The sequence below is a fragment of the Chelonoidis abingdonii genome, chromosome 12, assembly GCF_003597395.2.
Source record: "Chelonoidis abingdonii isolate Lonesome George chromosome 12, CheloAbing_2.0, whole genome shotgun sequence".
In the NCBI taxonomy this organism is placed as follows: Eukaryota; Metazoa; Chordata; order Testudines; family Testudinidae; genus Chelonoidis; species Chelonoidis abingdonii.
In genome coordinates, this window is record NC_133780.1 from 4,732,138 (window position 1) to 4,746,046 (window position 13,909).

General features: G+C 56.9%; 1 protein-coding gene across 2 annotated transcripts; it reads left to right on the forward strand.

The window, feature by feature from the left end:
• The first annotated feature begins 7,058 nt into the window (after nucleotides 1-7,058).
• NRM (nurim) lies at nucleotides 7,059-10,840 on the forward strand. 2 transcript variants are annotated; one of them, XR_012656909.1, is made up of 5 exons: nucleotides 7,059-7,257; nucleotides 7,899-8,101; nucleotides 8,377-8,553; nucleotides 8,802-10,420; nucleotides 10,517-10,840. XR_012656909.1 is itself a non-coding variant. In XM_032800543.2 (4 exons), the coding sequence occupies exons 1-4, from the start codon at nucleotides 7,134-7,136 to the stop codon at nucleotides 9,120-9,122; spliced, it is 825 nt and encodes a 274-aa protein (XP_032656434.1). In that variant the 5' UTR covers nucleotides 7,059-7,133; the 3' UTR covers nucleotides 9,123-10,840. The 2 variants fall into 2 exon arrangements, 1 of the variants encoding a protein (XP_032656434.1); XM_032800543.2 differs by having other exon boundaries at nucleotides 8,802-10,840.
• The last annotated feature ends 3,069 nt before the right edge of the window (nucleotides 10,841-13,909 follow it).

Genomic DNA, 13,909 nt, shown 5'->3' on the forward strand with positions numbered 1-13,909 from the left:
AGGCCATAGGTTCAGTCCAATATCAGGGAGATCCAGATGAGACTGGAGACCTCAGTCTTGCGACTCAAACTTCCCCTGAGGAAGCATAAGCCGATCTGAGATGAAAGGAGCAGGTCCCAAAAGCTCTCTGTACGTCTTCTGGGCAGCCTCTTGACCGCATGGAGTCCTTGGGTGAACAACAGTGTCTCTGAAGTGCCCTCCTATTTCCTAAACACCACCACTGTTTAGCTCCATAGATTAACGTAAGGCAATTGTCTGTTTCCCATCATTTGCAGGGGAGTTGCTATATACTTCAAAGAGAAATCAAAAGAACAGGAGTGCTTGTGGCATCTTAGAGACTAACAAATTTATTTGAGCATAAGCTTTCATGGGCTACAGCCCCACTTCATTGAATGATTACCACTACAAAAAGTTTTTTTCTCTCCTGCTGGTAATAGCTCACCTGAACTGATCACTCTCGTTAGAGTGTGTATGGTAACGCCCATTGTTTCATGTTTTTTGTGTGTGTATATATATCTTCCTACTATATTTTCCAATGCGTGCATCCGATGAAGTGAGCTGTAGCCCACGAAAGCTTATGCTCAAATAAATTTGTTAGTCTCCAAGGTGCCGCAAGTTCTCCTGTTCTTTTTGCGGATACAGACTAACACGGCTTCTACTCTGAAACCTGTCACTATGTTCACAGTCAGGGCCGGCTTTAGGCCAATTCCACCAATTCCCCCGAATCGGGCCCCATGCCTAAGAGGGCCCCGCGCCCAGTGAGAATCTCTTCCCTGGCTAGAGGCGCCTTTTTAATTTTTACTCACCTGGCGGCGCTCCAGGTCTTCAGCGGCACTTCGGAGGTGGGTCCTTCAGTGCCGCCGAAGATCTGAAGAGAGTGAAAGACCCGCCGCCGAAGTGCCGCCAAAGACTTGTAGCACCACCCGGTGAGTACAAGCCCCATGTGTTTTTTTTACATTTTTTTTTTTTTTTGTCTTCCCTGCTAGGGCCCCATCAAAACTGTTCGAATTGGGCCCCGCACTTTCTAAAGCCGGCCCTGTTCACAGTTCATCTAAATGTTAACATCTCCTTTTGAGCTCTGAATTAACAAAATACAGCGATAGACAGGAACCGGTTGGTTACATTGTTAACCCCTAACAATATAAATAAACACACAAAAACACAAACTTCAGGTTTCAGAGTAGCAGCCGTGTTAGTCTTTATTGCGCTGTAACTCTCAAGTGTAGCCAAGGCCTGTATCTGCAAAAAGAAGAGGAGTACTTGTGGCACCTTAGAGACTAACAAATTTATTTCAGCATAAAATTTGGTGGGCGACAGCTCACTTCATCAGATGCATGCAATGGAAAATACAGTAGGAAGATGTATATACACACACAGAGAACATGAAACAATGGGTGTTACCATACACATAACGAGAGTGATCAGTTCAGGTGAGCTATTACCAGCAGGAGAGAAAAAAACTTTTTGCAGTGGTAATCAAAATGGTCCAGCACAAACATTGTCTATTAATATGTCTCTAAAGCTTGAATCTGGGTCAATTAGCCTGCAAGTTGTGTAACCTTTTCTGGCCCTGTGTCACAGTCACAAACAAAAATAAAATACACTTTCTAATGGCTAAGGCATACCTTAACCAGCTACAGGCTTGGTTCCAGGTTCCAGATTGATTTCTTCCTAATCTTTTGTTCCCAGGAACTTCACCCCACCCCACCCCACCCCTTGGCTGAAGGACCCAACAGTCTGCAAAAGCTCTGACCCTCGTCTAGCGATGGATAACTTCGGGATTCTCCGCCTCTCCCACTGTACTCCACAATAAAGCATGTTTCTCAACGTTTATTGCTCCTGCTTCAAGAGGCGGGTGCCGGCTCCGTCCCCAGTCGAGATCATTATGTGGTCACCTTTCCCCACGCACTCTCCTGATGGTGACGCTGACTGTTGTCTCTGCCTGGTGACCAGGCTGGTCAGACAAGCCAACACACCCTCCTTGGTGATCCGTCCCCAGCTATCGCTTGTGAGCTTTGATGCTTGTTTGCCACATATGTATGTTGCAATCCCATTGTCATGGCTTCATTTCTATTCAAGACCTGGACAGATCTGTTTTCCACTTGGTTCCAATACAGGCTTTAAAACATTCATCACTCCACACATAGGGAACACAGGGATCACATGCCCCCGCCGCCCAGATTTCTACCAGGGTGGGAGTGAAGTGAGGGCAACGTGCCTGGGAAAGGCACCCAAGCACTCCCCCCAAGCACACCTAAGTGTCGTCTAGAGCAGAGAAGCGAGACTGGGCTGGCAACATTGGGGGAGCAGGGAAGCTAGATGAATCTGTCCCTTCCTCGCCGGCAGCCGCAATCACCTGCTCAGGTACGAGTCTGGACTAGCCTGTCTGGGGTGCTCAGAAGGGCGCTCAGGGAGTCATTCAGGGCAATGTGGGGGAGGCAGCAGGGCCCCAGGGTGCTGGGGATGGAGTGGGAAGTCCAGGGAGGCAGCAGAGGCCAGGAGCGATGGGTGAGGGAGGCAAGCAGGGGATGTCAATGAGTTGGGGTACACTGACCAAGCCAGCTGAAATCCACTGCTAGATACCAGGAAGCCCCTTGCCCTCCGGCCTTGGGAAATTTTTAGGGTTATGGAGGTGTGACCCCCCCAGAAACCTTTCAGGCCAGCTGGCCAGTGGGTTACAGGACTAACCCAATTCTGATATGTCCATTCTGGATGGCCAAAGAATATTATGGGAGGTCTTCAGTGAAATCTGGGGTCACCCATTATCATTGGGAAATGCACGTCCAGATACTATGAAAGGAGCTAGGTAGGAATACACTGAACATATGTTTTTAAACTCTGTATCAACAAAGGAGACCCGGGGTATGAAATGTGTCTCTCTTGGGATGTTAATTAAGCAACAGATGCTAAACCAATGGAAGCCCTTTTACAATTGAAGGGAAAATGTTAACAAAGAGACGTGAGGTCAATGGGAAAGCAGCACACGGGGCAAATCCAGCCCTGGGTGGTTATCCTGTGCAGACGATGAACCTTGGGGGGTATGGGTAGGAGGCAAAGAAGATACCCCCACGCCCTGTACCTAGATGTAAGTGAGGTGTGCGTTTACATTCACAAAAACAGGATCTCAGCCAGCCATGGTTTGAAAATGCTGCAGAGCACCCTGGGTGAGAGAAACTCCTTTAGATAGGCAGAGCAGGGTTCAGTTTCTAGAAAGCATGGTGGGATATTGTTTGAGAGGCAGCCATTTGTTTCCAGTGGGCTCACGCATCCTCTCCTGTATCTCTAGACCAGGTCGCCAAATGGTGGGGCGTGCCCTCATAAGGGGGCCTGAAGGAATGATCGGGGAGACACGGCGGGGCCCGGGCCAGTCCCCATGAGGGGCAGAATGGGAGCACCACCTGGCCCCACTCCGCCCCCAGCTCTGCTCCAGCTCAGCTCCCGGCTCCCAGCTGCAGCTCCACTCCCAGCACCACCCCTGGCCTTGCCCCCAGCCTTGGACCCTGACTGCACCCCAGCTGCAGCTTCCGCTCCCAGCCTTGGTCCCCGGCTGCAGCTTCGTTCCCAGTCCCACCCTCAGCCCCCTTACCTCATGTGTGCCCCCCTCCCAAAGCTGTGGCCCTGCTCCCAGCCCTGGCAGGAAAGTCTCATGGGGGAGAGGGGTGGAGGACAGGAGGGACGCGGTGAGAGATGGGAACCTCCAGAGAGGGGGGTAGAGTGGAGGAGAGGAGGGAGACTCACCAGGCAGTGGCTGGCAATGAGGACCTAGGGGAAGGGGCGAAGCAGGTAGGGGCAGAGGCAGGGTGCAGGCGGGGCCACAGGTGCTGACTTTGTGATCTCCCCAGGGGTGCTCCACCCCTGCTCTGCACCAGGCCTCACCCCTACTCCACCTCTTCCCCCAAGGGCCCACCCTCGCTTCAACTCTTCCCATCCCTACTCTGTCTCCACCTGCCTCTTCCCACCCAGTTCCTCCCCTTCCCCCCCCCCGAGTGCACCCCACCCTCACTCCGCCTCTTCCTGCTCCTCCCCCTCCCCCCTCAATGCCTCTTGCCTGCTGCTGAACAGCTGATCAGCCGCTGGTGGGAGGCTCTGGGGAGATGGGGGAGGAGATGACCAGGGAGGCTGATGGTGGGTTCTGAGCACCCACTATTTTTTTCTGTGGGTGCTCCAGCCCCGGAACACCCCCAGAGTCAGCATCTATGGGCAGGGCCACCACAGCCCAGGCGTCCAGCAGTGGGGCAGCAGTGGTTGCTCCAGGGGAGACTAAGCCTCCCTGGTCTATTAAACCCACCGCCCATGATTGAAGAACTGAGACTTTTCCATTAGGTACAGGCAGGCTGGTCCAAAAGGCTGGAGAGAGCAGAGAAGGAAAAGGAAATCGAGCCGGAGGGCAGGAAGTGAGCAGCCCTAGAAGCCACACATCAGAGAGCCCTGGAGGCCAGGAAGCAAAAGTTGGACGCTGAGAAGCAGAAACAGGTGGCAGAAAGAGCGACGCGTCGGAGGGCCGAGTGCTCCGCCTATGCCAGGACCACATGGCGGGACAAACCATGACCTAGTTACAGAGCAAGGGATGGCGCTGATGCTGATCTGACTGGCCGCCTTTGAAAGGATCTGCAGCGTACAGAACATCCCTGAGGGATGGAGCCTGGTGATTTTGCTCGCTGAGCTGGTCGCTGAAGCGTTACAGGAGTGTAATAACACGGTTGTAATCGAAACTGTGATAGGATGTTTTTAAATTCCCTGTTAAAGAGGTTTCACGTTACACCAAGGGCCATACCTCCCCGAATTCTTTGAGGCCTGCATCAAAGAAGTGTGAGCAGCTGCATGGGAGAAGGTTCCTGAATCAGCAGAAACAGCGGCAGGTTGCTGATGTGTATGTACAGGTGACGCTATGCAGGGAGCGCAAGCCAGAAAGAGAAGTAGGAGCGGCTCCCCGGACAGTGCCTGGGAATAAGGAACAGGGTGGGAGAGAACAGTCCACACCTCCCCAGTAAACCCTAATTATCAGGCCTGTAATGGGGGTACCCTCACCACTGGGGACCCTCCCTGCGGCTAGGTCTGGGGAGCAGCTCTCTCCTCGTCTGACATCCTCATGCTGCTCTTTCTCTTGGCTTCATTCTACTCTGCCTTCCTTCCACAGACTTTCTTGCCGGCAACGCCTCTGGGTGAACCCTTCCCACAGGCTAGGAGCCAAGGACTTTTGCTCCCTCTGGGTTTCCTCCTACCTATCTCTCCATACCTGGAGAGTGACTATAGACTGTCCCTGCTGCCCCCTTCTACTGCAAACTTCCTGGCTTTATACAGGCTAAGTCTGCTTCATCATCCGCTAGCCTGTATCAGGCCCTGGCTCTCTCCCCAGCTGTGGCCTATATGGCTAATAGGCCCCGTCTGAGCCACCTTACCCCCTTCAGGGCAAGTGCGGGGTGAACACCTCAACCCAGGACTCCAGCCCAAGAGAGGGCCCAGGAAAGTGTTACTCACATGGTCCCCTTGATCACATGGAAAAGGCAGCATACGAGGCTCCCATGTTCAATCCCCAGTTGGCCTAGGTTAACGTAACTACCCTGGAGTCAAAGACTTCAAGGGTGGGAGAGGGAGCTGTGACTAACTTTGCCAGCTCTGACCTCTGGGAAGGAAACAGAGAGTTTAATAAAAATTGGCTACGGCTGGTGAGACGCCTGTGCTCTCAGTTCTCCCTAGGCAGGAGAGCTGTGATTCATGGAGAAGAGGTTGAGCCTGCTAGCTTAAGACCTGGTTAAAACCACGGTGCCGTTAGCCTGCATCAAACTGCAACAGGAAGGTTTAAATAGCTTCAAAGTGGGGATTCTTGAGACTTTGCTGTAGCCAGGGGGGTGCCGTGGCCAAGAGGCAAGGAGCAGGGCAGGCTTGGGGTGCGAGGCTGCAGAAGGGAGCTCAGGGCCATGGGAAGGGGATACAGCATGGCCTGGGGGTGATGGAGGGGAGCCCAGGGATGCAGCAGGGGCAGGACGATGGGGGGATGGATTAGAAGGAAGCCCTTCCTCGGACAGGGCTGTGTGGGTTGATCTTGGGGTGGGGGAGGTTCCTAGGATATCTCTGACGTATCCCCATGTGTCAGGAGAGGGTGGGGAATCTTGAAGGGAGTCCCAAGTAGTGGGAGACTTGGGGGTAATGCTCTGGGGGGATCAGCAGGCGGGGGGGTTGATGGGGAATCTCTGGAGGGGGTCCCCAGTGGAAGGGGATCTCTGGGCAGAGAGGGCCCTAGAGGTGTCCCCATAAGGAAGTTAGGAGCGGCATGGGATCCCAGACAGGGCAGTGCGTGGGGCCGGGGGAGAGATGCCTAGCTCCCCCTAGAGGAGAGGGAAGGATGGAGAATGTCAGGGGGGAGGGGCTTTTTTGGAGGGATCAAAAGGGAAACCCCGCCTACTGGGGGTGGGGGAGCCCAGAAAGAGGGGAATTCCTAAGAGGAGGGAGATTCCCTTTGGGGCTTGGGAAACCAAGGGAACAGGGATTCCCGGGGGACGCTCTTCCCTAAAAGGTCACTGACTCTCTAGAGGGGGGGAATCCCTGGGAATCCCCTTCCCCTACAGACGGGTCACTGGGGAGGGGGATCCTGGTGAAGCCCCTCCCCGGCCTGGCGGGTCACTGGGGAGGGGGATCCCGGTGAAGCCCCTCCCCGGCCTGGCGGGTCACTGGGGAGGGGGATCCCGGGGAAGCCCCTCCCCGGCCTGGCGGGTCACTGGGGAGGGGGATCCCGGGGAAGCCCCTCCCCGGCCTGGCGAGTTATTGGGATGAGGATTCCGGCGAAGCCCCTCCCTGCCGGGAGGGTCACTAGGGAGGGGGATCCCGGGGAAGCCCCTCCCCGCCGGGCGGGTCACTGGGGGGGGGGGAATCCCAGGGAAGCCCCCTCGCCAGGCAGGTCCCTGAGGAGGTTCCCGGGGGAAGCCCCTCCCCAGCCTGGCGGGTCACTGGGGAGGGGGATCCCGGGGAAGCCCCTCCCGGGCCTGGCGCGTCACTGGGGAGGGGGATCCCGTGGAAGCCCCTCCCCGCCGGGCGGGTCTCTGAGGAGGTTCCAGGGGGAAGCCCCTCCCCGGGCCAGGGCGGGACTCTCCGGGCGGCGGGAGAAGCGGAGTCCCCGCCCCGGCTCCCCGCTCGCCATGGCGGCCCGGCTGCTGCTGATGGTCCCGGCCCTGGGCAGCTTCCTCTTCACCTTCGGCACCGGCGTGGAGCTGATCCGCTTCGCCTCGCTGCGCGCCGTGCTGCCCGGCGGGGGGCGGCCGGGTGCGTGGGGCCGGGGCTGCGGGGACCCGGGGCGGAAGGGCAGAGGAGGGAGGAGCCGGGGGATGGAGCTGGGAGGAGAGACCTGGGGGGAGACCACACAAGGGGGGGACCCCGGAGGTTGCGGGGGAGGGGGAATCCAGAGGAGACCCAGGGCAGGAGGGGGTTGGGAAAGGAGGGGGAGCCCTAGAGAGGGTCCTGGGACTGAAGGGGTCGGTAGGAGAGACCTAGGGGGAGATTGAGGGGAGGGGGCTGGGAAGGGAGACCTGGGGAGGCGGAGCCCTAGAGAAGACCCAGGGCGGGAGGGGGTTAGGAGGGCAGACCCAGAGGGAAGCCCCTGGGGGCGGAGGATCCTGGGGGAAGCCCATCCCACTCAGGGTTGGGAGGGGCCCAGCAGGAGGGGGAGTGAGTTTGAGGTGGTTAAGGGGGGAATTGTGAGAAGCCAGGATTGGGGGGAGTTATGAGGGGAGGGTGGTTGGGGTGGGACCTGGGCCCTGCTGGGGATCAGGCCAAGGTTGGGAGCTGGGGGGTAAAGAGGAAACTGGGTGCGGGGTAGGGGGAGCAGTGCCCTGGGGCTGAGCCAAATGGGTGACACCTCACCAGGTACATTCTGCCTCCCATTAACTCCATCTCCCCCTTTGCAGAGGCCACCCCCCACGTGGAGTGGGGGGCTGCCCTGTGGGACCCCCGGGTGCTGAGGCCCCTGGCCATGGACCTGGGGCTGGTGGTGCTGTTTGTGCTGCAGCACAGCCTCATGGCCACCGCGCTGGTCAAGCGCTGGACCACCAGCTGCTTTGGGGTGCTGCAGAGATCCTTCTACGTCTTCTGCACCGCCCTGGCCCTCCAGGTACTGCCGGGGGCTGCGGGTCAGGAGTGAGGGGCACCAGCAGAGCTGTGGGGGAGCCCAAGGCTGGGCTAGCGGGGGGCTGCGGGTCAGGGTTCAGGGAAGCCCAAGGCTGGGCTAGCAGGGGGCTGTGGGTCGGGGCTCAGGGGAGCCCAAGGCTGGGCTACCTGTGGGCTGTGGGTCAGAGCTGGGGGGAGCCCAAGGCTGGTCTAGCTGTGGACTATGGGTTGGGGCTGGGAGGCATTGGCAGAACTATTTCTAATGGGGCTCCCCCACAGCTGCTGATGCGGTACTGGCAACCTGTCCGGCATGGCCCCCTGCTCTGGAACGCCTGCACGGAGCCCTGGGACACCTGGGTCCCGCTCATCTGCTTCATCCTGCACTTCATTGCCTGGCTGGTTATCTTCAGCGTCATCCTCATCTTCGACTATGCTGAGCTCATGGGAGTCAAACAGGTACCTCGGTCGCCTTGCAACCCGGGCAGGGGGATTGCCTGGCTCGGGGAATGGGGAGTGGGACACATGGGGCCTTTCCCCCCTAGGGGGCCCCGGCTCTGATCCAGCCCTAGGCTGGGGGACTGGCTGCCTCAGGGGGGTGGGGAATGGGTTATGGGGTCTTTCCCCTCTAGGGGGCCCTGGCTCTGATCCAGCCACAGATCTGGGAGGGTCTCAACTCTGCCCTTAACCTCTCCCTGTACCCCCAGGTTTATTATCACTGCCTGGGCATGGGGGACCCGCTGGCGCTGAAGTCCGTGCGGGCTGTGCGGCTCTATTCTCACCTTCGCCACCCCGTCTACCTGGAGTTCCTGCTGGTGCTGTGGGCCGTGCCCTGCCTGGCTCTGGATCGCCTCCTGCTGGCTGGCCTCTTCACCGCCTACCTGAGCTGCGGGCACAGCCTGGACCAGCAGGACTACCTCTACCTGCGGGCCCAGCTCGACAAGAAGTTCCTGGTCTTCTCCCGCGAGGAGGCGGCCTACGGGGACCTGCTGGCCCGCAATGGTCCCGCGCGTGGCAAGGAGAGCTGAGGGGCCGGGGCCTGGGTCTCTGCCGTGCACTGATGCCCTTAGGTCAAAAACCCTGCGCTAGTTACTGTAGGATTATCACTTCTGAGTGCCTAGCATCCGCAGCAGTTTTCAAAACCAACCCCGTCCCTCCTCTAACCACTAGGCTCCACGTCCTCCCAGACAGAGGAGGTAGAGCCCGGGAGTCCTGGCTCCCAGCTCCCCCTGCTCTAACCATTAGATCCCAGTCTCCTATCATAGGGTTTTAAGTTCTATTCCCAGCTCTGGGACAGGAGTAAGGTCTAGTGGTTAGAGCGAGGTAGGAGCTGAGAGTCAGGACTTCTGGGTTTGAGGCCCAACTCTGGGGGGGCATCTGGTCTAGTGGGTTAGAACAGGGGAAGCTGGGAGTCAGGACTTCTGGGTTCTATCCCCAGCTCTGGGAGGGGAGGAGGAGTCTAGTGGTCAGAGGTTTGGGGCTTGGAGTCAGGACCCTGGTTTTACCTGGCTGCTTTACCCAGTGTGTTTTGTTTCCATCCACAGTTGTGACTGCAAAAAGATTTTCTGAAAATGTTTTTTTAAAAACAAAATGATGATAAATCTGTGCTTACTTTAGTAACACACTGAGGCAGATGCATTATCGGGGGCCAGCCAGTTGAGGGGTGGAGTAAATGGGACATGGGGCCTTTCCCCTCTAGGAGGTGCCAGCTCTGCTCCTAGCCCCAGAGCAGGGGCACTGGCTGACTCGGGGGATTGAGTCATGGGATACAGGGCCTTTCCCCTCTTGAGGTGCTGGTTCCAGTTCCATTCACTAGTCACCAAAAGCCATTCCTACCTACCAGCCGTTCTGCGCCCCATGAATCAAACTGACAGGGATCCCGGCCCCAACCATCCACTTCAGGCACCTCTCCGCCCCCTTGCTGGTGGCCTCAGTCGTTATCAGAGAGCTGAATTGAGACATATTAGTGATGGGGTCTGAGGGGGCAGCTTGTTCTGTCCCCAGAACCCCAGTCTTTGGGTCTCAGTGGGGGGAGATTTTAACTGGACTTAGAGCTGGATCCAAAGCCCATGGGATTCGCTAGGAAGATCTTGCTTTGGATCAGTCCTGAGACACTCAGTCTCCAAGTCTTATGTTTTATGGTTTCCCTGTTCTGATGCAGGAGGCTGGGACCTCTCTGGGTTGGGCATGAAACTGGGGGTCAGGACTCCTGGGTTCTATTCCTGACTCTGGGAGGGGACCCCAGCCTTACACCCAGGGCCAGCTCTAGCAATTTCGCCGCCCCAAGCACAGCAGCAGGCCTTGGGGGGTGCTCTGCCGCTCGCCAGTCCCCCAGCTCCGGTGGACCTCCTGCAGGCGTTCCTGCGGAGGGTCCGATGGTCCCACGGCTCCGGTGGAGCTGCCGCAGGCGTGTCTGCAGGAGGTCCACCAGAGCTGCGGGACCAGCGGACAGTCCTCAGGAACGCCTGCGGCAGGTCCACCAGAGCCGCCTGCCGCCTTCCCAGCAACCAGCAAAGCGCCCTCCGCGGCATGCCGCCCAAAGCATGCGCTTGGCACGCTGGGGCCTGGAGCCGGCCCTGCTTACACCAATGCCTTAACCAGGAACCTTTTATTTTTAAGTGCTGGGGTTTTTTTTAATGTGTTGTTCTTAACGCAAAGCTGATAAAGTATTTTTGTATCTTGGATTTTTGTGCGATCTGAGAAAACAATTTTTTAAAAAAAATTAAAAAAGTCGCTGCTTCTTTTACACACTTGTCTGCCTCCTGGGTTGTACCCACAGCTCTGAGAGGGGAATGGGGTCTAGTGGTTAGAGCAGGGGGGCTTGGAACCAGGACTCTTGGGTTCTACCCCAGATCTGGGAGAAGAGGGGAGGATGTCTAGTGGTTAGAGCAGGAGGAGGGCTGGGAGTGGATTCCTGGGTTCCTTTCCCAGTTCAGCCTCTTTCCACTTGACATGGTGAGTCAGTTGTCTTTTGCCTCTGTGTCCCTAACTGTAGGTGCTGTAACAAGTCTGAGGCGCCCTATTATATTCATGCTTCTCGTCTTGGGTGGTGGGAGCTCGGCAGTGCAGGGAAGAGAACTGCTTTTCCTCCTCCAAAAACACCATCCTGCAGCTAAAGGAAAAGAATCACTACTCTGCAAATGGACAAGAGCCTATGACGGACAAGCAAGCAGTTATGATGCTCCCTGTTAGGGGGTGCTGTTGGTACATGCACCCTCGCCATGGCATTGCATTACATTTCCCCAGCAGGGGGCACTGTGCTAGGTGCACACTAGTCATTTCGTTATACCACAGCTCTCCAGTAGAGAGCAGCGTTGGTACAGGCACACTAGCCATCGCATTTCACTGTTTCGCCACTAGGGGGCAGTGTCGGTACAGGAACACTAGCCGTAGCATTTCACTGCGTTACCACTAGGGGGAAGTGTCGGCACAGGAACACTAGCCGTAGCATTTCACTCTATCAACACCTCCCCCTGGTGGAGAGACAGGCGCACTAGCCATAGCATTTCAGTGTCTCACCACTAGGGGGCAGTGTCGGTACAGGAAAACTAGCCATAGCATTTCACTCTCTCTCCACCAGGGGGAGGTGTTGATATAGGCGCAGTAGCCGTAGCATTTCACAGTGTTACCACTAGGGGGCAGTGTCGGCATAGGAACACTAGCCGTTGCATTTCACTGCGTTACCACTAGGGGGCAGTGTCTTCACAGGAACACTAGCCGTAGCATTTCACTGCGTTACCACTAGGGGGCAGTGTCGGTACAGGAAAACTAGCCATAGCATTTCACTCTCTTCCTCCACAGGGGAGCTGTTGATATGGCGCATAGCCGTAGCATTTCACAGTGTTCCACTAGGGGCAGTGTCCATAGAACACTAGCCGTTGCATTCACCTGCGTTACCACTAGGGGGCAGTGATCCTTACAGGAACACTAGCCGTAGCAATTTCACTGCGTTACCACTAGGGCAGTGTCGGTACAGGAAAATAGCCATAGCATTCACTCTCTCTCCACCAGGGGAGGTGTTGATACAGGCGCACCAGCCATAGCATTTCAGTGTCTCACCACCCAGGGGTGGTGTTTGGTACAGGCGCACTGGCCATTGTGTTGTATCTGCATTAGAGAAGCAGTCCCTGCTATATGCAGTGGTTTTCAGCGGACCCCCTGGGGTTCTTGCAGACTATATTTAAGATTTCCAGGGGTCCACACACTGTCATTTTAAATGTTTAGGGGGTCGCAAATGAAAACAAAATTTGAAACCCCCTGCTCTATGGCGATGCTTCCATCTCCTCCCCCCACCCCGAGCCAGGTGGGGTTTGACATCTGCACCCCAAGGTTGTTCTTAGCGAGGCCGGCAGAGGGGCTGGATGCTGGTCTGTCTGGGAAGAATCCAGCCCATGTTCCAAGGGCCGATGCAGGGGGCTGCGGCTACGACATAGGTCTATCGGCATCTGTGCGTCATGCATTCCTGCTGGCTTAGAGGGAGCAGACAGCTGCATGGGGCTTAGCTAAGGCTCTTGTCTGATCTTGAAGGGTCAGGCGGGCTAGCGCCAGAAAAAGCTGGTGCAGGGAGCAAGGGTGGGGGCTCGAAAAGGGGCCCTGGCCCCTGGCACTCGGCCCTGGCCCTGGCACTCGGCGCTGGCCCCAATGCCCCAGTGCAGCCCTAGGGGGCGCTGTGCTGCAGGAAGTTGGTAACTCCCTTGGTCCTTTTTTCCAAGAGGTGGGGTGGTAACTCCGTTGTCCTGGCCTAATTCCCACGCAGCTTATTCTAGTCCTAGCCCTAAACCCCACAGCGCTTTGCAACTTTCACTGGCCACAGGAGGCCCCTCCTACAGTGGGGTGCAGCTCCACTGGGTGCTGCTCCTCACCTGCCCCACCCCAGAGGTGGCTGCACCTCAGCACTGGGGAAGTGAGCCCCATGCGGTGTTGCTGCGAGGCTGTTCCCCAGCTGCCTCACCCCAGAGGTGGCTGCATCCCAGTGAAAGGCTTGGGTTATTCGATTTACACAGCTGACTTGCTGTGGGTGGGTTCTGTTGAAAAGAGGCGCCTTCGTCTCACTAGAGAGGTTGGCTCCTGACCTCTCGTTGTCCCCGTAAGTCACGAGCCCTTGGGCTGTCTATGGAGGAACCCAGGGAAGGGAACCAGAAGGTGCAGTCCCTCGAATAGACCACCAGGGGGCGGTGGTGTATTAAAAATCACTGTAGTGGTGAGAGACCCTACCAAAATAAACCAGTGTCTTTCTCAGGTCTAGCGAGTGAGCCTAGAGTAAAGAGCAACCCCCGGTATGCCTGAGAGACCCTACAATAACAAACTGGCCCCAACAGCCGTCCAGTGTTTGTCAGATACCCATACAACAACAAATCAGCAAGCAGGCGCAGGAAACCCTACAAGAACCAATCCTCCTGCACCGCTTGTGGATGCCAGGGGCCCACACAGAACAAACTGCCATGTGTTGTCCTAGTGCTCTCGCCAGCTGCCCTGCCAATAACCAACTGGCCCCCCTGCCCCAGAGGGAGGAGACCCTACAATAACAACCCCCTGGGACCTCAGGCTGGAAGAGCCTAGTTCTGGAGGGGATTGGGGAGGGAATTAGGTGGTGGTGGGTGGGCCAGGACTGGGAGTGGGGGGGGGAGCCAGACTGGAGCCAGCAGCTTCTCGAGACCTGAAAAAGGCTGCACCCCGATCTGCTGCAATCTTGCACCCCAAACCCTGGAAGCCCAAACTCTGCCCCCCAAAGCCCCACCTGCAACATCTGTACCCCTAGATCCACTGAGAAAATTGCTTGCAATCCTGCGTGCTCAGAGTTCTGGGGACCAAGCTG

Excerpts from the sequence above, each read along its gene's own strand:
- NRM (XM_032800543.2), top strand. The coding sequence starts at position 7,134 with ATGGCGGCCCGGCTGCTGCTGATGGTCCCGGCCCTGGGCAGCTTCCTC. Across the intron at positions 8,102-8,376 it reads GCACCGCCCTGGCCCTCCAG|CTGCTGATGCGGTACTGGCA; the intron begins GTACTGCCGGGG and ends GCTCCCCCACAG. Across the intron at positions 8,554-8,801 it reads AGCTCATGGGAGTCAAACAG|GTTTATTATCACTGCCTGGG; the intron begins GTACCTCGGTCG and ends CTGTACCCCCAG.